We start from the raw sequence: 24,706 nt of genomic DNA on the forward strand, positions 1-24,706 counted from the left end.
TTAACTCTGACTACAAGAGTCTTCCTTCAAAAAAGTTTACAGTGGTAACATCAGCATAGCATCTTGCAATTCTTTATAGGCATCTATATTCGCACACATAAAATAGCCTTCCCCAGTCTTACACATGAACATTTAACTCATGTTTATACTTTTAAAAAGTGCAACTTGAAGAGCGAAGCAAATTGTGTCTGTCCAAGGACTGACTCCTGTGCGTGAAGGAGCTACAGTAAGCACCATCCCATCTTCTGCCCCACCCTTTGCGAGATACGACTGCTCGTGAAGCTGAGGCAGCAGGAACAAAAACGTGCTCACGCTCGCATCCATGAAGTTCACAATCCAGAGCACTAGTGGAGACCCACCTCCATCTGGATTTAAGCTAATAGGCCAGGCTGCTCTGGAACATTGGAGACTCGGGCACATGTTCCCTTCTGACTCCCAGTTGCAGCAACGTTCACGTCTGGCAAACACACAGGCAAAACAACCAGAAGCCATAACAGCCTAAGCCACCCCACATTCTCCAGAGCTCATCTGTCAAAGTCCTGACTTGGAGGCAAGTTCTAGATAGACTTCAGAATCAATCAACACATTTTGTGGGCTACTCTCATCCACCCCATCTTGCTCGGGGGGCAGGAAGCCCCAGAATCCAACCCCACATCTGACATGGTCCAATACTCCCTCAAAACTAGTGGTTGCAAAACACGTCAGCTCGTGCCAGCTGCAGACTCCCCCAAGGCAACAGAATGCAGAGGCGGGCAAATCTGTTGGCTTCCCAGGACTTCTCACCCTTCACATCTCCAGTAGGGATATACGGAGTCACAGAATCTGCCTTTTGTTTCTCGCTCAAGGTAAGCATGTCTCTTTTACATGGCACCTACAATTTAAAACAAGCAGTCTCCTTCAAAGCGCAGAAGTATTTTCAGCTGCAGAAAGAGCTGCAGATTTGATTTTGAAAAGAACAGATTGTAGGTAGGGTGGTTTGTTTCAGAAGGGTAGGAGCAGCATTTATGTGTGGTATTAGGATGGAGACACAGCTTTGACCAGCTGCAACCACAAGAAAAACGTATGGTTTGTTTGGATACTGACATTCCCCTGTGCTTTGTAATTATTACTGCAAGCTACAAGACCAGAATTGTTTTGGTGTATTTATAATTTTCATTTTAAATTTCTTTGCAATATCAGTATTCAGAAATTGCAACTTTCACTATTTTTAAACATTTAATTATACTACTAATGGAGACAGTAAACCAAAAATAATTTGCAAATTTCAAGCATAATTTTTTTTAATCTTAATCCATAGTTTTGATTTGGTTTTATAGTAAGCATGTATAAAATATTCTTTTTATTTTATTAGCAATCCTAGAATATTCAGTCCATCCTCCAAAGGCAAGATAGCTAACAACAACAACAAAATCTACATTGAAACAGGGTAGAAAAATGTTATTCTTACAGCAGTGTTCTAGAAACACAGGAACCTGCAAGTGATTTACCATTTTCACATGACACAAGATAAAGCCTTGCATTTAGTACAAATTAATTAGATTTTTCATCTTATGGTATTGTATACTTTTGCTTTAATCATTTAAGCCATTAATATTTGTATAGTGCTCTAAAGGCCTTTACACAGTTCAAACACTACAAATACAAATGTTTACATTATTATTACAAAGGAGTCAAAAGTTACCAATTCTTACAGTTGTTTTCTTTAAATTACATGCTACACAAAACTTACAAATGCTACAGCATATAAGCTTTAAGCAAACATAATTAGCAAATTTAGCAATTCAAAAAAACCATCAGATAAAGCTAAGCGTATAAGAAATGAAAACAGCTTCAAATGCTTTTGAGCACTAACAATGAAGAAATTAGAAGGTACACAGTACGGTAAAAAAATCAGAGGAAAAAATAAAGACCACAAAAATTTAGGAGAGGTATGCCTACGCAGGTTTACAAAACAGAAATAAAACTGCAGTGGACTATAGCTCAAAGCTTTCTTCTGCATCTCGATTATTCTAATTACCCAAAATGGTTAACACCACAGTATTTTCTGCCTGATTTGCAGTGTCATCAAATATTCCCATTTCAGCATTACAGGAAATATATGCAAAAGAAAGAATGGCTTTCTGATACTACTTCAGCACAATTATCAGCAACAGTAAAAAAACCATAAATGGACAGGGACATCAAACTATGGCAAATATGAATAAAGAAAAATTTTTTAAAGTGACACGTTGAGAGGAAAGGAGAGGAAGGAATTGAGGAATTTCAGTAAATACATTATAGCACAGAACTATTCAGCAATAGCTCTTTTGTCCCCAGAAAAATATTTAGGAGGGTAGCACTTATTTCTAGGTAATCTTTCTTAGATTAAGGCTCACTACAGTCCTAATTCTGCAGAGGATCAAAGCATACTGGTTCAGAGTTCTCTGGAAATCAAGAGAGTATGATCTGGACATAACAGCAAAGTCCCAAAAAGGCTTTTTCTTGTTGGACTGAAACCCAATTTTGTGAGGTCTCAAAAGTCTCCTTAGTAAACATACATCATTCGCCCTCTGCACCCAGAAATAACAGGCAACTCAACAGCTGTGGGAAGGTATGGAATTCTGAAACACCACAGTTGGATGGAAAAGACACTACTTAATGTATTAAGAAGTAAGAATCAGAAAGGTACAGATGACGCAGGGGTATTTTCAGGCCAGCATAAAAATAATTAGGCCAGCAGCTCTCATTAGCGCTTGTTTCCAACTGTGTGTGAAATCTTCTCATATATAACAGATTGTTTTCACTAAAGAAAAGATCAAAAGCAGCAAATAACCTTTTTCACACTTATGTTTAGTGTACCAATGACCAGGCTTACAGACTGTGTTTAACTTAATCCGTTAGAGATACTTAAGAATTCAAGTATTTTAGATAAGCAGCTTCATACACATATATGATGTAGTAAATTCATAAGAAACACTTACTGGGTAATTTTTTTGAAGGGATGGAAGGATGGGTTCAGGTAGGGCTATAAAAAAAAAGTTTAAAGTTGCTGTGATTCATGTAATTCACAGGAAAATATCATATCAACTACACCAAAGGGTTGGACTGAAATTCCATCTTAAAAACATTTATAAGCACTTCACCTTCATGCTTTTTGTAAAATAAAAGTTATTCACCAGATCTTTCTGTTACTCCATTTTGTATATAGTAGTATAAGGAGTTAATTCAGCTAAGGGAAACTGTTACTAAGACACTACTATTTGTAGAAGACATGAAAAATTCTACAGCACCCGGGTATGACTTCACTTTTAAAATTCATATTAATTCATGTCTATGAGAAACTCATCTATATTCCCTAAAGGAAAAATCAGAGCTTCACTCATTTATTTTCCTACATCTAATACAACATGATTCTATCACAGCATAGGGAGCCTCCAGATACTGCAAAAGTACACATTCTTCAGCTGCGAAGCATTACATACGGAGTTTCCAAAAGTAACCTAAAGATAAAATGCCCAACACACTTAGTAGGCTTTACTAGCAAAATCCCCATAAAATACATAAATATAGTCTAATGCTGTTAGCTGGTATACTAATGGCAAACAGGTTATAAAGATTATGCAGACATTAATGATACTAAGAAATACAAAATTAATTAAACAATTGTAACTTTTATGAAAGCCACAGATGGGGAGCGCATCTATTGCACAATACAGGTAATAGGGAAACAACTTATCTCCCAGGTTAGGTCTGTCCTACAGACAGACAGAAAAATCCCGAAGTATTCACATCTCACTCAAACCTTAGAGCAGCTACAGAACTGTTAGAGCACTCCTCATACTAAATCTTTAACATCATGTCTTCAGCATGGTTTTTTTAAACAATTGGTCTACATCATTCCCTAGGGAGAATGATAATTAAGTTCAGCACACAGGACTTTGACTTGGGACTTAATTCACCCTTCAGACAAGGTCTCACAGGGGATGAGATGTTACAGAATCCTTTTTCCATAGGGACTAAGAATCAGAACAGCAGAATTCTCAGAACATGTTTGGGATATCTTCAAAGAGTATACTATATTAACTATCAGGACTGCTAAGAATAAGATCACAGCTGCTTTAATAATATTTTTATTTTGTTTGTGGGTGTTTAGAAATATGCAAGAGCATATTATTTCTGCAACATCTTGGATAATTTCCAGTTCTCTGCCACACTGAAATAAAAGGCAACAAAATCTGAGCCATACAAGCAATCAAGATATTTTACCTGGGTCTGTATGCTATACTAAGAGGATGGAGTTAAGGGGAAATGTTTCCACTTACCACCAGCATTCACCACATGAGTTTTCCTTTTCTTACTGTACAAGTTGGACCTGTTAACTGGAGGAATGTTCATGTACAAGACACTGATGTAGCTACAAAATAAACTCAAGCCACACTAACCTTAGGTCCAAAAACATCCACACAATTGTAAGAATATGGAAATGGTTAAGCAGTAAAGGAAAGAAATTTGCCTAGTGAAGACAGGAACACTGTTTACTGCAAAAGAAAGCTTTTATTTTTATTTTTTTCCCTCCCCAGTAACATCAACAAAAGCTCTATTAGGAATTCTATGACTAGGACACAAGCTACTTTCAGTAGCATCACATGCATGTCACAGAAATGAAACAAAAACATTAAAATCTGCATTAATAAGACATCAGAATTTAAACAGCTGGTGCTAGATACATGTCCAGAGCCACACTTCAGCCTTTTTTAGCAGAAAAGGCTGATGAAGCACAGGTAAAAGGCTCCTCTTTGGTCTGCGGACTGCTGGTCCTTCCCAGGCAGTTGACTGATCACAGTTTTGTATGAAAAGGATTATTTGAACTTTCTTGTCCCTTCCCTAGACAGCTGTGGCAGCTGCCACAGATGGCTACAGCAAATCCTCTCATGCTCGCATGGTTGTTAACATTCTGGCAAGCCTACATATTTATACTTCCTTGTAACTCCTACTCTCTTCCCTTTTGCGTATTACTTTTATGCACAGCTCAGTAACTGGCTATCCATGACTGCACAAAGCACCCAACACAAGTCTCCGGAGTAACTGTGATACAATGAAAATAGATTTGGATAACAAATTTCCAGTGAAAAGGCCTGTTTCCATCAAAAGTGTAACACTATCAAATGCTTATCAAGTCACTATTAAGATGGTCACTAATTGCTAGACCATGTAAAGATACTTTTTCTCCTCTCCTGCTTGTGCTTCACCTTTGCATAGCAACCTTCACATCCAGTAGTTCCAAACATTTTCAATTTTTTATCTAATAATCACTTTGGCATTTTTAAGTTCCTTGTCATTTAATCTCCTCCAAATCAACATTTTGTGATCGATTTTTCTTTCTGGTGTGTATTAAGGATCTACATTGAAGTATTCAGTCACCTACAGTATGGTTTCAGAGCTGTGACAACAGACTCGGCCGCATTTTCTTTTCTTTCCACAGAAACAAAGAAATCTATGGAATTCCACCATAGTAAATGTAGAGGAGAAAAACCCATAGTCACTGGATAGACTAGCTTATGTCCTCCTGTCCTCATGATTGGTACATTAACAACAATCATACACTATGGGCATCAAAGAATTCAGAAGTAACCCAGCCAACTGGACCCCAAATACACAAAACACCCTCCTACGTTCTCTACTACAGATACTGTTCAGCTGAAAGAAAGCCACCAGCTTGAGTCAACTATCATGAAAAGCTTTCCACCCTACTACAGAGTGGGTGTAGTGTGATCTTGGAAATAATAAATAGTTGGCTACCCACTCTACAGCAAGTATCTACGTTCCAGGCCAAACAAGCTGTCAGAGGAGCTAAACATTGTTTCTACCTGATATAAAAAAAAATTAAAACCTACACAAACTGACAAACGGGAAAAGTCTAAAATGGGAGCCTATGCAATTTGTCCACAGATATGATCATAAAATGTTAAGAACCACTTGTCATTAAAATAACATGAACAGGAATAATCAGCACATTACCAAAAAAAATTAAAACAAAGGTGTAGAATGAACACAAGCAGCAAAATACATGGTCTATACATGAACTGACAGGAATTAAGAAAATACTTCTACAGGCATGTTGGTCCACAAGATGTACACTTCAGGGGTTCCTTGCCTTCCTTTCTGAAGCCACTTATCTCCCAATAAAGAACCAAGAAACTCATACTGAGATAAATGATTTCTTAAATGATAATCCTTAAGTCTTAAGCAAGAATCGCAAACTATAAAAATCAAAAATGTGGACTTCCCCTAATGACAGAAAGAAATAGAGGGATAAGCTCATTTCAATCTATTCCTCAAAAACATTTCTGGACTGTATGGGTTTCTTGAATACTCAACAGGGATCCTTAGTTTGTCAGGTAAAGCCCTCCAGCTCCATACAGATGTTCAACGTTTCAATATATTGAAGTCACAAGAAAAGATACTGCCAGTGGCAGCCAAATATCCCAACTTCTAATGGTCTTCAACATCAGTCACCTTACAGAAGACAGTAACCAGTGGGACAATCTAACCACATGGTAGTGCACTCTTGCATATACATGTCCCCCATGTTCAGTCCTTCACTCACCAGAAGACAGAAGAATGACCCCACAGCATTTGTTGCCCTTTGAATTTTCTCAGAAGTTCCCCAAAAAAACACCAAAACAAAAAAACAAAACAAAACCAAACAAACTAAAAACCACTGAAATTGTTATGTTTAGGTTTCTCCCTTTGTTAAAAGGCAGGTTTTTGTTACCTAGAGCTTGAGTTTATTTTATAGTTACACAGTGTCCTGCAGATACATTCTATTTTGGGGTTGGTTTTTTTTGTTTTGGTTTTGGGTTTTTTTTTTTTACCTTTTTAAAGCTGGTAACTCTGCCTCCAAAGAAGAGGTCCACTTGTTAAAGAAATATGCAGCACCAAGGAAGTGGAGTAAATCCACTTTATTTTCAGATTTTTCTGTGTGGAAGATGACTCCTGCTGGTGTTTAATTTTATTAAAGAGGAAAACTACACAAATATGAACTTAAAGGGGACAGTTTCAACATGTAAAAAATACTTACTCTGTAAATAGTGCAAAACCATCAATACAAGACTATAGCTGCTTAAAGTACCACGACTGGCATCATTTATGTCATGAAAACTCGCCCACTTCTTAACAACAAGGACTAATGGACGAACTCGATTCTCAACTGCAAGTAAAATAAATACATCTCAAAAAAAGCATATTTAACTAGACAGCAATCAATCAACATTTGTTCCTACTCGATACTTTTGTATTCTAAGGTTACTTTTTGCAAAAATTTTGTAGAATTTACTTAGTTATTCTACAACCACTATCCACCTTATAAAAATCAGAAAAAAATATTTGCATTTGAAAACAGTTTTTTGTGTAGTAAGATCCACAGACACATTACAAGGGGTATGCCAGGTAACTTGCAGATAAGACAAAACTGGATGCATCAGTTAATGTAGCAGTGTCATATTCTGCTTTTAAGTTCTCTCCAGTTCATTGTACTAATTTTCCCTGAATTAACTTGCTACCAGGACAGACCACATCTAATGTTTTTTTATTTACGTTATATAAACTTTGAGGTCAGGGAAAAGAATTCTCCTGGTTGGAGGACACAGAGCTCATTCTTAAGTTTTCCTCAGGATCCACGAAAGCAGTAATCCCTGCATACAAACATTAATTTTAAGTTTGCCTTGTCCTCAATAGCTTTTTATGGAGATGAGATGTTAGATACAATAACTCATTAAATCAAGACATATGCTTTTAATAAGGAAAGACATAAATACAGTCATATTCCAGGTATGATCTTCTGAATTTCTGGGGAATATAGACAGCCTTCTAATTAAGGTAATAATGTGTTGTAGGGAGATGTCACTCACCACCACCTCCTAGGGACCTTGTAGAGCACTTACTTTATTATTTGCAGATAATGTGGAAGCAGATCATCAGCTCAGTCAAGTGCCTTATGATGACCTTACAATGCCTTACATGTTCTGGAGTATCTTTTCTAACCTGACAACATTGTGCAAAGTTTTGTATTCTGCACATCAGGACAGGAATATATCAATAGGTAATCACTTCACCCAGGACATCAGACATCCTACAACGGCACCAGTTGGGGTAGTCTCTGTTATTCTGAAAAGCCTATCAAGCATGGGATTTTCTCACAACCTGTTCACAGTGGTTCAGCACACATGCCCCTGTAAGTAGTACTCTCTTTCTCAGCATGAATGTCCTAGATCTGGCAGACCTCTTAGAAACAACAAAACTCCTTACCACCAGTCATCTCATTCCTAACATTATTCACCAGTGGTTGAACTAAAAAAATATGACTATGAGTACACTAACTGTGAGATGCAGTAGAATTACTGTACAGACATCATATGAACATGCATTATCTGAAATAGGATTTTCCATGACAGAAAAATGCAAATAGGCTCAAATTCCAGATGAGACTCTTTTGTGTGTCTGTGTCACAGTAGAAAAGATCTCTTTTTAGTTGACCTTATTCTGAGATAAGGTTTTCTGTTTGCTAGTGCCTGTAATTAGCATATAACAAAGTTAGTGTGCAACATGGCCAGTAAACTTTTCCTGATATTCTTTCACCAGTCAACAAGCTACCCCGTCAAGAAAATGCTCAGTAATGTCATTTGCCTAAAGGTCCAGCTTCCATTGATTGAAAAATACCTACAATCAATTGCTGATTTAATTGCAGACATGACTCCTTAGGCAAACAACTGATAACACAACAGCATAGACTTCAGTTTCTAGGTCTGTTTAATCTACCTACATTTTCTGTGGACATTCTGCTTCACTTTGCCATATCATCTTTGATGTTTTCTACAGCACCAACATAGAAGGGCTGATTTAAAAAGACACAAGAGCATCCACAGAAATATTTATTAATATTTTTTTTTTAATCATGCTCACTAAGATAACCAGTCCCGTGTTTGCTTGAGCATCTAATTTGTTCTAATGGAACAAAGAGACCCATCCATCTTCCATGAGAGGTAATTTTATCTTTTTTTTCTCCCATGCAGGGTGAAGCCCTTCAGCCACAAATTCAAGTGAGCAGGCTAATACTTTTAATGCTATCCACCCTGATTGATATGACTTCTAAAAGTATGTAAAGAGACTGTCTGATAAAAGTTTGCATTTACTTTTGTTTGCCTTATGTCACCTGAGAGTTTTCTGGTCCAAAGAAGACAAGATAGACTATGCTTGATATAGTTTGCCTATTTGAGAAGGTCTAGCACATTGAGGAGATAATCTTTTCAATCACAAGTCTCCCTTAGCTACTAACTCACTCCTTAACCCCAAGAAAATAACAATACTTATCTTTCATCAGGAGACATAAAGGTAATTTTGTGGGCCTTATAAAAGTGGTCACCAAGGCAGAACGGAAGAAAGGTGGGACACTAGGACCCCTTCCACTGCTCTTTTCACATCTGGACTCTTGTCTGCCCTACAGTGATTTGCTGAGAGGAATAAGGGAAATCTGTGGCAGAAGTTAGGAACAACTATATCAACATTAGATTTGGTGAAGTGACCCCTCACCTGTAGCTGTGAATGACAAAGATTATTTCCCCAACCTTTTTAATCTTGGAAGGAAATCCTTCTCCAGGCATAAGCCTTCCTGGATGTATGAAGAAATTTCAGTTAACCAACTGATCCAGGACAAGTTGGAGACTCTCCTAGTAACATCAATATGGAACACTGAAACTACTCTGACTGAAATATTAGTAAAAATTAACTAGTACAGGTTACTTCTACTGATAACTTCCTACCCTAAATAGAAAGGAATTCCTGTATGCAAGAACTGAAGAAGGTGGTAAAGGAAGAACTGCAAATGGCCCAGAAGAATTAGCCTGAGGTCTGTTCCTTATGTATTTATCTGCCAAATGACATTGTGATACTAAGTAAGAAAACCTTAGTTTAGCACTAACAGTGCTGTTCTTATTACTTCCCCTTCAGAAGTCTGTTTCACAATCTCTCCCTAAAATGCAAATTCCTGAGGAGACACAAACTAGTTTTGTTTTGGGGTTAGTACAAAACCTGAAGCAGTCTTTTGGATTTTCCAAGGAAAGATTCTATAGCAGCATACAGACATAGCCAGCTATCAGCCACACACACCTATCAGTGGCTGTAAGGCAATAAAAGAAACTGGAGATTATACCACTAGATAATCATCAGTATAATGATCTCGTTATCTGCAGAACACTGAAGCAGCCCTTGTAGCAGATATGTGAACCTTAATATGAAGAATCTTCATTATATTCTGAATATTATAATATTCAATTAAAAACATACCTAGATGATATATCAGTTTTCTCCATATATTTAGAGTGAGCAACAAGAAATTATCTTAAAGCTATAGAATGCAGCTCATTAGGTAATAATATATACAGTAACCTAATATATTCAACTGAATTTTAATAGTCTATCAATACCAAAATATAAATTTAAACCCCAAAGTTTATAGAAATAAGAAAATACCTTAAAAACTTACTGTATGCATAGGTTCTCAGAAGGAATGTATTTCTTATTCCTACAACATTGTTTACATTCAAGTCAAACTCCACACAGCTATTGGGGAGGAGAAAAGAAAAAGAATCAAGCATCATGGTATTCAATTTCTGAATATTTATTACCTACTTAGTGACAGAGGTGGAAAAACGTAACTTTAAGACAATACTCTAGAAACTTTCTTCAGAGTTTTGATGCTGTGATTTCTACTCTGGTTTTGTTTCGTAGAACCATAGAATAGTTTGGGTTGGAAAGGACCTTTACAGGTCATCTAGTCCAACCCCCCTACAATAAGCAGGGACATCTTCAACTGGATCAGGTTGCTCAGAGCCCCATCCAACCTGGCCTTGAATGTTTCCAGGGATGCAGCATCTGGGCAACCTGTTCCAGTGTTTCACCACCCTCATCATAAAAAATTTCTTCCTTATATCTAGTCTGAATCTACCCTCTTTTAGTTTCAAACCATTGCTTACCCCTTGTCCTATCACAACAGGTCCTACTAAAAAGTTTGTTCACATCTTTCTTATAAGCCCCCTTTAAGTACTGAAAGGCCACAATAAGGTGTCCCCGGAGCCTTCTCCTCTCCAGGCTGAACAACCCCAACTCTCTCAGCCTTTCCTCATAGGAGAGGTGTTCCAGCCCCCTGATCATTTTTGTGGCCCTCCTCTGGACCTGCTCCAACAGGTCCATGTCTTTCCTGTGCTGAGGGCTTGAATTGCTTATAGACTTGAATTCCATTGTTATAAAAATGGAATTGTTTTACGTAGAGAATACATGTAGATCCAAATTTGGACCTTAGGACAACTTAATATATCAAATATATTTTGGATTTTTAGCGAATCTTTCTGCCAACTAGACTTGCACTACATGATTTATTATGGACAAGTTTTGATGCCAGGAAGGATTCTCTGAGACATCTGTTTAGGACATCATGCGAACAAACTGAGAAGGAGAATTGTTCAGAGATAATCAGCAAGCACTTTGAAATGAAAACTGTTTATTAGTAAACATTGCATGTTTCATGATAAAACAGTTTTAATAGCTGTTTCATGCTCTTAACAACAAATAAGAACAAGGAAAACAAGCACTACCTGCTTTATTTATATCGCACCCCTCCCAAGTTTGAATTCCATACTGCATATAGAGCTTAACTACTCACAGTACTCAAGAAATGATACTATATTCATAGTTAATAAGCTATAGCAACACTGTAACTTGCAACAAGAAAAGCCTATTATTGACAAAGAAGTAGCTATCTGCAATGTACAGCTATTTCCATTTTATATATCCAAGTCTCATTCACATAGCATTTGTTTGCCTGAATATTCCTTTGGATTTTCTTGAATTATTCTAAGGGGAACATGGGCCTGGAATTTATTAAACTGGATAAAACACATTAATTTCATGCATACAAAAGGTTTTTGACATATAAACTACATTAAAGCATTCTTTGCATCAAAAATATTACATAATTTTCAACTGGAATTAATATCAAGCATGACTTTTTAGATGTGTTAAGAGCACAGTACATAATAGTACAGGAAATAAACAAGCTTGAGCTACTGCTTGACAGTTGTAAAAATAAGCATGAACACCAGTAAGAATATTAGTTGTACGTGCAAATGTAATAAAGAAATATGTCAGGCTGCATGTGTAATTCCAATTAACCCCAGTTAACAAGATTACTATTTACCAGATGCTGATTAAGCAAGTTCTATTGCAGTTATTTTGTACTTTAATATGCCCTTTTAATAGATGTTGCAATTATAGCACGTGAAAAAGGTTTTGTACTGTTGGGACTCAAGTTCTACCAAAAGCACTAAAGGAGAGGGAAAGAGTCAACATCAAATGTAGCAGAAGAAGTTTTTGCATCCCCTGTAGTACAGAAATCTTGTTAATTAAACAAGGGCTTGTCTGGTAGCAGAGCCAGCATTGGAATTATTTCCTGGGAAAGACTACAAAAAGTAGATAATAAATCTTTAAGTGCAATGGATCTTTCCTTACTGTTATAGCACTAAAAAACCCTTTAAGATGAAAAACTGAATGCTTTCTCATTCATCAAATCAAAGTAAGTGCGAAATAGCAATCTTCAGGTCTATATGGACCATTGGCAATACATTAGAATCCAGATGCAGAGATGCCACCCATTGAATTCTACAATCTCTTCCCAGCAGCCAGGCATCAAGAAAACTGGCTTTCACAGGAAGCTTGCCATGTTTAGTTTCTGGTTTGGGCCAAAACAAGCTTAGGCCCCTCGGTACAGAATATCCAATCCATTTTTCAAGATCTCTGTGAAAAAATGAATGTGCATGTATGTATATGTATGAGCCTATGAAAGGCAGAGGCCAATAAGAGACTGGAAAGAGACAGGTGCTTAAATAAAAAGACAAAACATGGGTGGAGGTGACAGGTTATGTAAGAGAAAAATAACTGGAAAGAGAGAAGAAAATAAAAAACAAACAAAAAACGCAACCCAGAGTCATCTCATTCCCTCCCGCTCCCCTCTTCCAAAAAAACAAACACAGGAAACCAGATGGTGAACAGTACTGTTTTTTTTCTCTGAAAAATGTAATGGGCAGCTTCTAGTCTAAGAAGATTATACTTTGATTTAGTAGGAAATAAAGAATTCTTTCAATCCTGTCTGTAAGTTATATGAATATCATGACTGTTACTTTTTTTTTTGCAAGTGACCGTAGTATGGACTATAAATGCCTACAAAAAGACTTCAGTCTTCTGAGATAATCAGTTCCATACTTGAGGTTTCTTTTAAAAGTTTATTTTCTGATTTTAAATTGGAAAAAAATATGCTTACTATAACTGCAAGATTTATTCAATATTTGTACCAGGAATTTACCATGTAGTCCATCTATGAAAAGATGTTACATGTAGCTAAGCTGTTTAACCCAAATTTTAGCTTAACAAGTTTAAAACTTTCACAAACCATTTGTCAACTGGAGCGCACTATGTACAAATAATCCACAGAAATACATGATGTACAGCTACTAATTCACATCACAGAAACTCAACAGCATCTCAACTACAAGAGGTGTTTCAGGCCGTGAAGGAAGTAAGCTGACTGCCACTGCATGCTAGCTGTACAAATTTGCAATACAACTATAGTACAACACAAATAAACAAAGCATGACTTCAGTGGGACTACTCATACAGATAGTACTTTCCCATGTCAGAATCTAAAAAACTATGTTGAACAGAATACTTGCCTGACTTTATCCCTGAACTTCACTATTGGCACTTTTGCTCGAATCAGCTGAGGTCGCTCAATGTAGCTTGCTGAAAGGGAGAAAAATGTGCAATTAAGTTTCATGTAAGATGCTGATCTTAAAATAAGATCCTAAAGTGGAGTCATATTGACTGATTTATAGCAAATAGTAGCTTATTAAATTTAGCAAAAATATTCTCAGAAGGTTGCGCTAAACTAAGTAACCTTTAGCAACTGCAGCAAAAATACAGTCTAGGAAAGCGTGTGGAAAAAAAATGCACTAAACATTAGAGAAAAACATTAGTAGAAGATTTTTTCTCTGAGAAGTATATTCAAGAAATTTGAACATAAGGCATGCAGTTCTACAATGCTTTCACCAAGCAATACTTCTAAGAGAAATCCTGAATAGTTATAATTAAGGTCAAAAAGAAGGGAGCAAGAACATATCCATCCAGGATGGCCAGCACTACATGGTAGCAACAGGCATATGATCCACTGCATGCTTTTTAATTGTGTCTAGTTTGCTTACACTTGAAATTATGCATTTTACTGATCAAAAAATATTAACATAACTAGCTTCACTATGCACTGACTATGCTTAAAACTTCCTCTAAAATCTGTTTATTTGGCTGATGAAGTACATACCAAGAAATAAATTTCCTATCAATTTGTTACTGAAAACAGGACAACACTTTCCATCAAAGATAGGATAAGCGTTATTTGTCTTTTGCTTTAACGGTGATAGGACATGCAATAAATATACAATCACAGGACTGCACCTCAGATGATTATCTACACAGTATTGACACACAGGCTCAACGCCAGACCATCCAAACCCAAACATACTAAGCTCTGCCAGACTCATACAGTGCCACCAAATGCACCTTTGCACTTAGCTCCCCAAAACTGTTGTGTCAGTCATATTATCTGCGATTCCCCTATTCTTGACGATTTCTCAGGCTGTATTTAGTAGTCGCCCATAATCCTGAATGAGAAATGTGCCCAAGAAAGTAATGGAAAAGACAATGAAAAGCAGAGCCCGTAGGTTAGACAATATGAATTTGGGCAAAAAGCACAATTTCAGTAATTTCTTCTGTTGCAAAATCTAGGCCCACTTGAATTTGCCCATATGTAATATCATACATTTCCCCTTGCTTCTATAAATTAACCTCAAATTAGCATAAATAAGTATGACAAAACTAGAAGTAATACAGACTAAAAATAACCTTAAATAAAACTTGATCTTTACTTTTTTTTGGGGGGGGGGGGGGGGGGGGGAAGAGGTATTTCTATCAGTTTGGATAGCAACCTTGATTAAATAGAGTAATCTCCATTGCATTTGGATGGCAACTTCAGGTTTGGTAAAACCCTACTGTGCAATATTCAATTAAATTTTACTTTTTTTTTGAGACTTTCTGGAAGTGTTTTATGGATACACACGCTTAGACAGCTTTGGTCTGAGGTAATCCGTTATCTGGATTTGAATGCATTATACGATCCTAAGCAACACACAGACTGGCACTCAGAATAAGCAATAATCTTATTAACTAGTGATTTTAAAGGAAGAATCTTACAGAACTCCAATCCATGTTCATTGAACGTACAATCTAGTACAACTTACACAAGTGTCCCCTCTTTCTAGCTGCACCTGCAGACACATGCAAGCATCCCTCCTCCAACATCCCAGAACATTCTTACAGGGAAGGTATAAAGCATGTAGACCATTCTGCCTCCTTTCCTTTCACTACCAAATTTAAGACAAAATTGCCCAACACATTAGCACATGGTGGACAATGGCGGGTATCTATCTGCATGCCATAGCAATTCAGCTTTCCTCACTATGACCTCAAGTGCCCTTCAGAAGTTAACTGAACTCATTCTAGAGGCAATCCACTCCCAACGACATCCTTGTCTGCAAATGCCTCCCAAGATTTGCTGGATGTTTGTGCCAAACTAGTTGGCTAAGAAAAAAAAATCCCAAAACATAATCCCAATCTGTTTCCCAGAGTGAAACAAAGCAAAGAGGATGTCAGAAGGCAGTAACTTGCTGCTGGTACGCTCTTTCTTTGCTCATACCGATGACACTGTTAGCAGAACCTCTATTGTACATTAAATTGTCATACATACCAGGGAAGAAACAGTCACAAACACAGGATGTGGAATTCGGAAATACATACAGGTTGAGTAAGTGCCTTAGTAAACTGACTATCTGACCTTGAAGCTATGACCGGAGGGGCTACACCAAAATACACGTAAAGAATTCCACACAGCTGCTTCACAGTTTTGGGCATGCCTATGAAAAAGTCACAAATGCCACTTCAGCTGTAGTGAAAAAGAATATAACCACTTCAAAGAAGACTAAGCACTGTTTCATAAATAACTTATTCATGCAGAATTTCAGATTAAACAGCTTAAGTCTCTCTTTTCTTTTACAGAATAAAAGATTAAGCAATTGTACAAAATATTAATCCCAAACATAGTATGTGCCAAAAAGATGTTTGGCATCCTGCACATGTAGCCTGCTCTCATTGATAGGGTTATACTATAGAAAGAAACTGAGTGACACAGAAGTCTGAATCCAGAGCCATGAAAAATCTACGAGGGTACAACCCAGCACAGGATGAATTTGTTGTTGATGTTTGGGATTCACTCACCCACCTGCATAGTCCTTGAAGGTCACTCATTTGAGTTCAAGTTCCCTTACTTGTCCTAGCTGTTGCACGTTCCCCACTAGACAACCATTAGGCGGATTCCACTGTGATATGCTAGTCTCAACACTACTGCACCTCCTTGCGTAACAAAGAGAAAACGAGCTCTTTATTATTTATTCAGATAGCAAACACCAGCCAACCCAGTACTGCTAAGTTGTTTTTCAAATGAATCCTGCCTAGACGAATCTGAAGAGAGTAATCAGTTTGACGTTTACTCTCAGTGGTTTGGATTATAGTCTCTTCAATATGTTGTAACAGTTATCACCCCAAATTCATGTTTCACATTTCACATTTATAAAAGACATTGGCTTGAGCGTACAGTTCTGGGAATGTCAGCCAATATTGTAAAAAATAGACATGTGCAGGTATCTGAACAAATAAGTAAAACAGTTACACATACTCTGCTAGTCTTTGAAACAGAAGATATTGTTACTGGTATCCTTACATCTCTCTACTCTAGGAGAAACACAATACATACCTTTAAGACTAACACATCCCACAAAAACAGTGAATAAATATCAGAAGCTCTTTCCTACTTTACTCTGTGACTAGACTACTCAAAAAAAGAACACATCTTCATTTCAGTCAGTATTCTAGATGCAGAATGACAACACAGAAAAGCCTCTGCTCTAAGACTTCAAATCTGACGGGCTCAAATTCCTTGCTCACACTTGTTACCTTTTGCAAGCCTGAAACTGAAATAAGCTGGAGCTTAGATAAATTTTGAATCCACTTCCCAAATCTCCTAGAATGAAACACTAATCTAACAATCACAGTTAACTGTACATAAGGGATAAAAGAGATGGCACTTAAAGTTCTGAAGATGATTTACCTAAAAGACAGACAAATTGTGAAAGAGACTGACCTATTCTGACTTGGAATACTTCCAAATTTATCAATTAATCATGGAATTAAGGTGAAATAAGCAGAGAATCACACACTTCTTATAGCCCTTATTTTGGAATGTACAGGAACACTACAGAGTGCAAGAACAAAGAGGAAGATGTTATGAGAGGCACAGCTAGAAAAAACTTCTCCCAGGTTTCTGACCTGAAATGACCTGGAAAAATGTTTAGAAAAGCTCTAGAACATTACCTATACCACAAATCTCCTCCTTATTTCTTTTTGTCCTTTAACTCTTTCACAAAACCAGCCCAAGAACTTCATTATAAATAACACCTTATATTTCCTCCCCCTTCTTGTTTCTTTTACATCTTGACACATACTTCATTAGCTTTCATGTTTGGCCCAAACTATGTTTATTTCCGTTCTCTTGTGTGAAGCAAGGAATAAGTTTAATGACAGCTCACACACTTGTTGAGAACATGCTGCAGTTTTTCTTCTACAGAAGAAAGAAAGAAGGAAATACTTAACTAGTATTGTCAAAGAGGGATTACTTTAAGATTACAGGATAGCATCATGCATATTAACTGGGCAGCACAAAACTTAAAAATAATGATCAGAAGAAGGTTCATACCTTTTAGGTTGTTAAAAAGCACACGCAACAAAATACAGAACACTGTTGGAATGAAATTGCAATTCTTAAAGAAGCTTGGTACAGACAAATCTTACACTTGCTTGTACACAGCAGCAGCATACGTGCACAGCTAACCATTTAAAAGTTGCAAATCTAGAATTCTGGTTCAAGTTGAAGTAATGTCTCAAAATAATTACAATTTCTGTAGGCTTTTGCTTTAATTGTATGTACTTGTAGATCCCATTCTTGATTATTAAGTGGCAGCTGACTTCTGAAGACAGTAGAAGGTAGGAAAACACTTAAAAAACTGCAGTTCTATTAAAATAGAACTTAGCAGCCAATCTGGAGCTGACAAGGAACAGCCATTTCTAAGCACATAAACCTGACTCCACAAATTGTCACGAGTGCCAACAGGACACCACTGAAGCGCATACTGCTAAGACTGTTTCCCCAGAGGTGAAGAAAAAGCAATCTATTAGCTTCTGCAGTGTAGCCTGGGGGAACTCCCTTCCCACCCCCAACCAAAACCAACCCACAAGCTATTTTGAAATTATGGATGACAGCAATTATATTTGCCTAATAAGCCTTCATCAAAATAACTGGGCAACCCCCTTGTTTCAGAAGTACTGAACCTTAGCATAGTTAAACTACAGTTTGTAAATGAACTAAATCCAAATGGAAAGATCCATATGGCAAAGCCTTTTCATTTTGAATCAGGTGAACACTTTCAAACAACTCTTGTCTATTAGTTCTATCCACAGAACATCCATACACAGGCACAAGGACAGATGGCTAGGTATAGGAATTCATGCCCATAGTGATGTTAAGATTATGAAGAGATGATCTAAGTGGGTCTACATACCACAACTAAGAGAGTCTGACAGGAGCAGTAATATCAGCAGTGTTTTGTCCTGCCTCACCTTCCAAAGAACATTTTGATTAAATAAAGCTGAGAAAAGGCACTTGCAAGATAACAGAGAATTAGGAAAGCATCAAAAATGAGCAACAGCACAAACAAAAACCTTCAGGGATTGCTCTCACATGACCCTCGTATCTTTTTCATACTTGTATTCCCTGGCAAACAAACGTGATTTTGTCTAAAGCTCTGTCACAGAACACAACCTCTTGAAAAAAGAAGAGGGTGATAGCATTTATTTAGATGCTCCCCTTCTAATCCCTGAAAACACAAGTATTTATCACTGTGCTTCTCAGAAAGCACTGGAAGGACTTGCATCCTAGGCAAACCCAGACTAAGTTCTGGACTCCTTATGAAAACATCAATATACAATAGTAATAAGCCATTAAATATCAGATGCCTATTCTGCAATGGATCTATCAAGTCTCTCCAAGTGAGCTGTGGAAATCTGGGTATGCATACCTGCCAATGAAGAAATTTTGAAGTCTGCATTTAAATTCATGGTTTGTTCCTTTTACCATTGCAGGATTGTTCAGAACAGCAATATAAGGAGTAGCATCAAAGAACATATCACAAGTCTGAGAAGTAGGGGGACACAGTCATTGATATCAATAAATGACAGGGTCTTTTATAATTCAAAGGATGGTACAAAAGCCTCTTTGAAAGAGGAAGCTTCATGTTTAAATAAAGAATTGCCCATGTGAATTCTTCATCTGAAGGGAGTCTAAACAATAACTTATAAGAACTAGGAATTGACCTGTTTCTCCTATATAAGCTGGTACTCTCATTTAATACTTTTGTCAACTAGGCACCTAAGTTAATTATTTCACTGGCATCAAGCCCCCCCCCCGCCCCCCCCCATCAATTCTACACACTCTACTGTGAGTGACATCTTATTTTACAAATTCTTAGTGTATTGTCCCCAGGAAGGCAATGCAATCTAAAAGAGTAGTAAGAGTTCATTAACAGAGGTTTCCCAAACAGAAATCTACTTCCCCCCCCAGTTGGGGTCACAATTCAAAACTCATTTTAGGTGCTACCTGTTCTTGAAGTCTGCTAGTTTGCAAAGGCAGCCATTATGTTTTTCTAATTACTATCCATCAGCACCAAGATAAGTAACATTACTAAATATTTATAGCTTTTCTCCAAACAATACTGTGATTAGAAGCTAGACAAGATGCAGTTACATAAATTAGTTACATCTGTGCATCAATACGTCTTCCAGAATTGCCAATAATCTTACCACCTCACTGTAGCCAGGAACTTACAAAGTTTAGTACTGAAGAGTTTTTGGACTAAGCTGAGTATATGCCTTGCTTCAGTCTTCTGATTTACCTGAAATATTATATTAAAATTAAAGAAAAAAGTTGGTATCTCTCATTTAGATGTTCCAAGTAAGCATGCTTTACTTTTCAAATAAAATTAATTCCCAAAATAAGACATGAACATGTATACCAACACATTCCACAGCCTACATATACATTTAGTGTGGCAAGAGCCAGACAGAACAATTCATATTCTATATGCAAAGTAGCTACCAGAGATTCACGAATCATAGAACTTGATGAAAACCTAGCCCCACTTACAAAAATGTTCTTTTCTTCCTTTTCAATTATGTTTCAACTATGCTCTATTTAGATTTCTTTTTTGTTACATCTTTTCTCTCAACCTAAATTCTACTCATAAACATTTTCTCTCACCAAAAATACTTAAGTTATTTTGCATATCAAATTCCTTCTTATGCCTGCTCACTAAAATTACTGGCTCTTAATCTAAATAATGAAATTAAAAAGTTGTACTTATTAAAAGTTGTTCCTGCATCTAAATTAGAGTTATCGAAACAATTTTCTTCATGATTCTAGGCAATTTACTTCTCTGTTTTGCTATGCTTTTTTCACTTATGGAGTGAAGGTAATGCTTATTTTTTGAATGCTTTGTGGAGTTAAAGCGTTTATAGGGTTAAATTCATATTTGCAACATTATTGGGCCCACAGTTCATAGCTATTACGAGTGCAAAAATGTTATTAAATTAAAAGGATTTGACAATTTGTTTCTCATTTTAGAATCCAGCCTTATAAAAGCACATACATTTAAAAAACAGACTTTGTTTTAACTATACATGTTTTAAATTACTTACTGGTTCTTCTTTAACCACCAGGCACAAGTCACCATCACTGCTACGAGTGCCAAACCCATTCAGTGACGACCCAACCAAAAAGAGTCTGCTCTCTGTAACAGAAGAATCACAGAATAAAAACTGATGTGACACATCATAGTTTAAGATGAAAGAAGAACCGCAAACCTGAAGAACATTCAAACTGATATTAAGTAATCAAATTCAAAACATACGTGGAAAAATCCGCTGAATTTCTCTCTGGAGTTCTGTTCTGCAGAGCTCTTTTCTGTTCAAATCACAAGTCTGTTGCTGACATGCTTGAAACAACTCCAAAACCTGCTGACTTAACTTGACATATACATTCAAAAAGTAAAGATACAGAGAAGTGAACATTCTTTCCTGCCAGAGATGCACTTACATGAAACATAGAAGACTGCATTAAAAAAAAGAAAAATCCAGCATCATTTCACACGACCTATTCCATTGTCTAGAGTTTTACTGCACTTGAATTCATACTGAACAACTCCCCGGAAGAAATTTATGCAAAGTTTTTAAATCTAAATTTGTTCAATGTTATAAAATGTCTATCCATAGAAAATAATTTTTGCCTCATCAGTATCTGCAGCCTTTCAGGGAATAAGCAGTGAAAGACCAGAGATATCTTCTGCTGGCTTTAACGTCAACAGTTTGCCTACCAGTAATAGGGAGAAAAATAAATATTAAAACTGATTTAAGTTAGCTTTCTTTTTTTATCCCACACAAACTATTAAAGAATTAGTGAGATCTTTGGTGGAAGGAGGTAGTAACTGTTTCTCTTTCACAACACTGTTATATGCTATAATCAACAGGCATATTTATACTAAAAAAATCTTCCATCATGTTGGTGCAGATAAAGTATGAAGACTGATTAGCCACATGCCTTTTTTTTTTTTTAAATAGCAAAGAACAAAAAAACACTGTTCCAACTCCACTGTCCACCTAAAGAAGACATCCTCTTCTATATTCCAGAGCACCTAGGACAGTAACTTTTATCTCCTTCTGAAAAGAGGCAGAGGACATCTTTACAGACCCAATACTGTATTCAGAATGGGCTTCTCTCACATTACTAGCGTGGGTTTTTTGTATCAGGATTCTCCCTGCCCCCCAGTCATGTAACAAATGGACCATCCCTCCAATTTATGCTTCCTGGAGCAGACATGTAGGTTTCCTGACATAAGTATGGAAACCAAACAACACAAGCAAACACCACCCCTACCCCCCAAAAATGCTCCAAACGCAAACACACACAAGGAGGTTATATAGGACCGTAGTGGCAGCTACATTTATTGATATTACTTCTAATGACAGCTCAGCAATAGAGACCCCATGACACTGTCAAAGAACCTTTCAGAAATTTTTGTGGTCTCCCACAGCACCACTGGACCCTGCCTACTCAGAAGGCAGATTTAAAGAACAGGCATAGGAAGATACTACCTTATCTTTGGCCACAGGGAGCGTGGTTTCTATAGGGTCTGGAAACAAAGTATCTGGCAATGGAGGAACACATCCAGTTAAATCGGGTATGTAATATGCAGGGAACAGCGGAGATTGATGTGATCGTGGGAAGGAGTATCTACGTTCTTCTGGTAAAGGCACTGCTTGGTTAACTACAGTTGTTTCAGAATGATGTGAATGAAACCGCTGCCGTTTGACATCATGTGGAACACTTCGTTCACTTAGTCTCCTAAAAATAAATAAATAAATAAATAAAGACAGTAATTCCTCTAGTTTGCGAGCTCCAGCTATGCTTAAAAGACAGTTGCTACAGAGTAAAAATACCAATGCTTAATTATGTGACTATTTCACTAAAAGCAAGTATTCCACAAAACAAAAGCTGTGCCCATCCTAGGTGTTTTCTGAAATAAACCTGGAATGGGAAAAGAGAACATACAACTGCAAAAGTGCAGCTACCCTTGAAGTGAACTGATGCAACTGCTTTACAAGACTGTCTCTATCAGCCGGTTGAAACCTAAATGGCAAGTTCAGTTAAGCAGGACAACTCGGAAAGCTGGTCATACTACTTTGGTGACAACATACTTTTTTTTTCCTACACTTTTTTTTTTTTTTCATTTTAAAGATACATACAGACTATGTAAGGGTACTTTTCTTTTAAATCAACGTAAGTGCAGTGAGAAGTTCTGTGATTTCCGAATACCCAGTGATGAATAAAATAAATTCTGTAGTGGGGTGGGGAGAAAAAGAAACTTACCACAACAGCCATTCAAAATGTATCATTTGTTTTGTTTTTTAGATTGTACAGACAGTAAACTGTGTAAGTTGGGCAAAGAAGAAACACTATTCATTTGACAAATCAAACTAATGATTGTATTAAGCTACGCAGGTCATAAACCTAATGTCTCATTTTCAAACAATAGTCTGTATCTCCTCATTACGTCGTTTGTCACAGGAATTCAAATATATTTGAAGAGATACAGTGATCTTAGAGACAGCCCCTTGGCATCTGAACTCCTCATTAATAAAAAGTTGTACTGAAAGCTGACCAGTGGTTGAATTCCGTGGTCCATCCACAGTAAAGAATAAGAGAGGACATTCGTGTTGTGTCTATACATCAAGTATTGCATAAAGTTAACCAGTGTGGGTGTACTCACACATTTTTTTAATTAAAAAGCATGAAATCAAATGTTCATATATATCAATTAACTAACTATTAATAAAACTACAGTCATTTATTGTGTAGTCAGAAAAGCTGGCATCAAAGTAGTTTGGGGACCTGGACAGATAGTACTATTAATAATAAAAATTTAACTGGAGAGACCTCAAGTCATCATTTCCATTTTCAAGTCTGAGAGAAGTTCTGATAACACTACCTACCTGCAATCTTAAAGGAACTCATAAGGTAACATTCAATCAAAACATAGTGCTGTTTCAGCTTGTTTTGACTGAGAAGAACTTGCATGAACTCATGTTCAGCAACAATACCTTTAGAAGAGTTGATTCAAGATCTAAGGATTAACTAGTTGACTGCAAATCTCCTAACACAGTATAGTGTTCCATAAACCAGACTGGTCAAGAGGAAAACATGCATGCAGCATGAAACCAGGAACTTCTTTAGTTCATGTGATAGTTACATATACTCATCTATAACTTAACACCATATATTTAATTGCACTTATTTTCTCATCTGTTAAATCTGGAAGAGAAATAGCATGCAGGAAATAGTTTTAAAGACAGATTACATAAAGCTTCCTCCCTATCACCTGATTCACAGAATTATTACAAACAGATATCAACTACTATTTCTGAACTGATAAAGAGAAGTGATTTTTTCCTAGAATGCGAAGAGAAAATAAAACCTTACATTCATCTGAAATTCTTTTCTGTTGCAACTAAAGTAACAAAGGAAGTTATGTAAATTCAAGTAAGTTTAGTTTTTTGAAAAGTAGAAAAACTATGTTTCCATAAAATTCCTCTTGAAAAAAGAGCTTACATATGCTTGAATTGAGCACTTTGTATTTGAAAAATAAAGCATCACATAATTAAGAAAAATCAGGAGAAACATCTAGTGTGTCATCAGAAAAACATCACAATTCCCATAAACCATTGCAAGTGCAGTCATACTCTTGACAAGTTAGCAGGAAGAGAACACTCAATTTATTGACACAAACCCTCTTCTAGTCAAGCACACACAGACTACAAGCTATTATAGTATTAAAGTAAAACACGTAAGTCA

At 36.7% G+C, this 24,706-nt stretch overlaps 1 protein-coding gene across 7 annotated transcripts in view; it reads right to left on the reverse strand.

Moving 5' to 3' along the window:
• The window catches only part of TENT2 (terminal nucleotidyltransferase 2), a 46,025-nt gene that overhangs the window by 17,302 nt on the left and 4,017 nt on the right, over positions 1 to 24,706 (reverse strand). For all 7 annotated transcript variants that reach the window (XM_072859052.1, XM_072859049.1, XM_072859045.1 and 4 more), the window contains 8 exons: positions 22,450 to 22,699; positions 21,210 to 21,324; positions 20,998 to 21,089; positions 20,129 to 20,195; positions 13,758 to 13,827; positions 10,520 to 10,596; positions 7,061 to 7,189; positions 2,961 to 3,004 (listed from right to left, as the gene is read on the reverse strand). In XM_072859052.1, the coding sequence (XP_072715153.1) occupies positions 2,961 to 3,004; positions 7,061 to 7,189; positions 10,520 to 10,596; positions 13,758 to 13,827; positions 20,129 to 20,195; positions 20,998 to 21,089; positions 21,210 to 21,324; positions 22,450 to 22,699 (844 nt within the window). The remainder of the gene's footprint in view (positions 1 to 2,960; positions 3,005 to 7,060; positions 7,190 to 10,519; positions 10,597 to 13,757; positions 13,828 to 20,128; positions 20,196 to 20,997; positions 21,090 to 21,209; positions 21,325 to 22,449; positions 22,700 to 24,706) is intronic.

Source organism: Ciconia boyciana, chromosome 4, assembly GCF_034638445.1.
Source record: "Ciconia boyciana chromosome 4, ASM3463844v1, whole genome shotgun sequence".
NCBI classification, from domain to species: Eukaryota; Metazoa; Chordata; class Aves; order Ciconiiformes; family Ciconiidae; genus Ciconia; species Ciconia boyciana.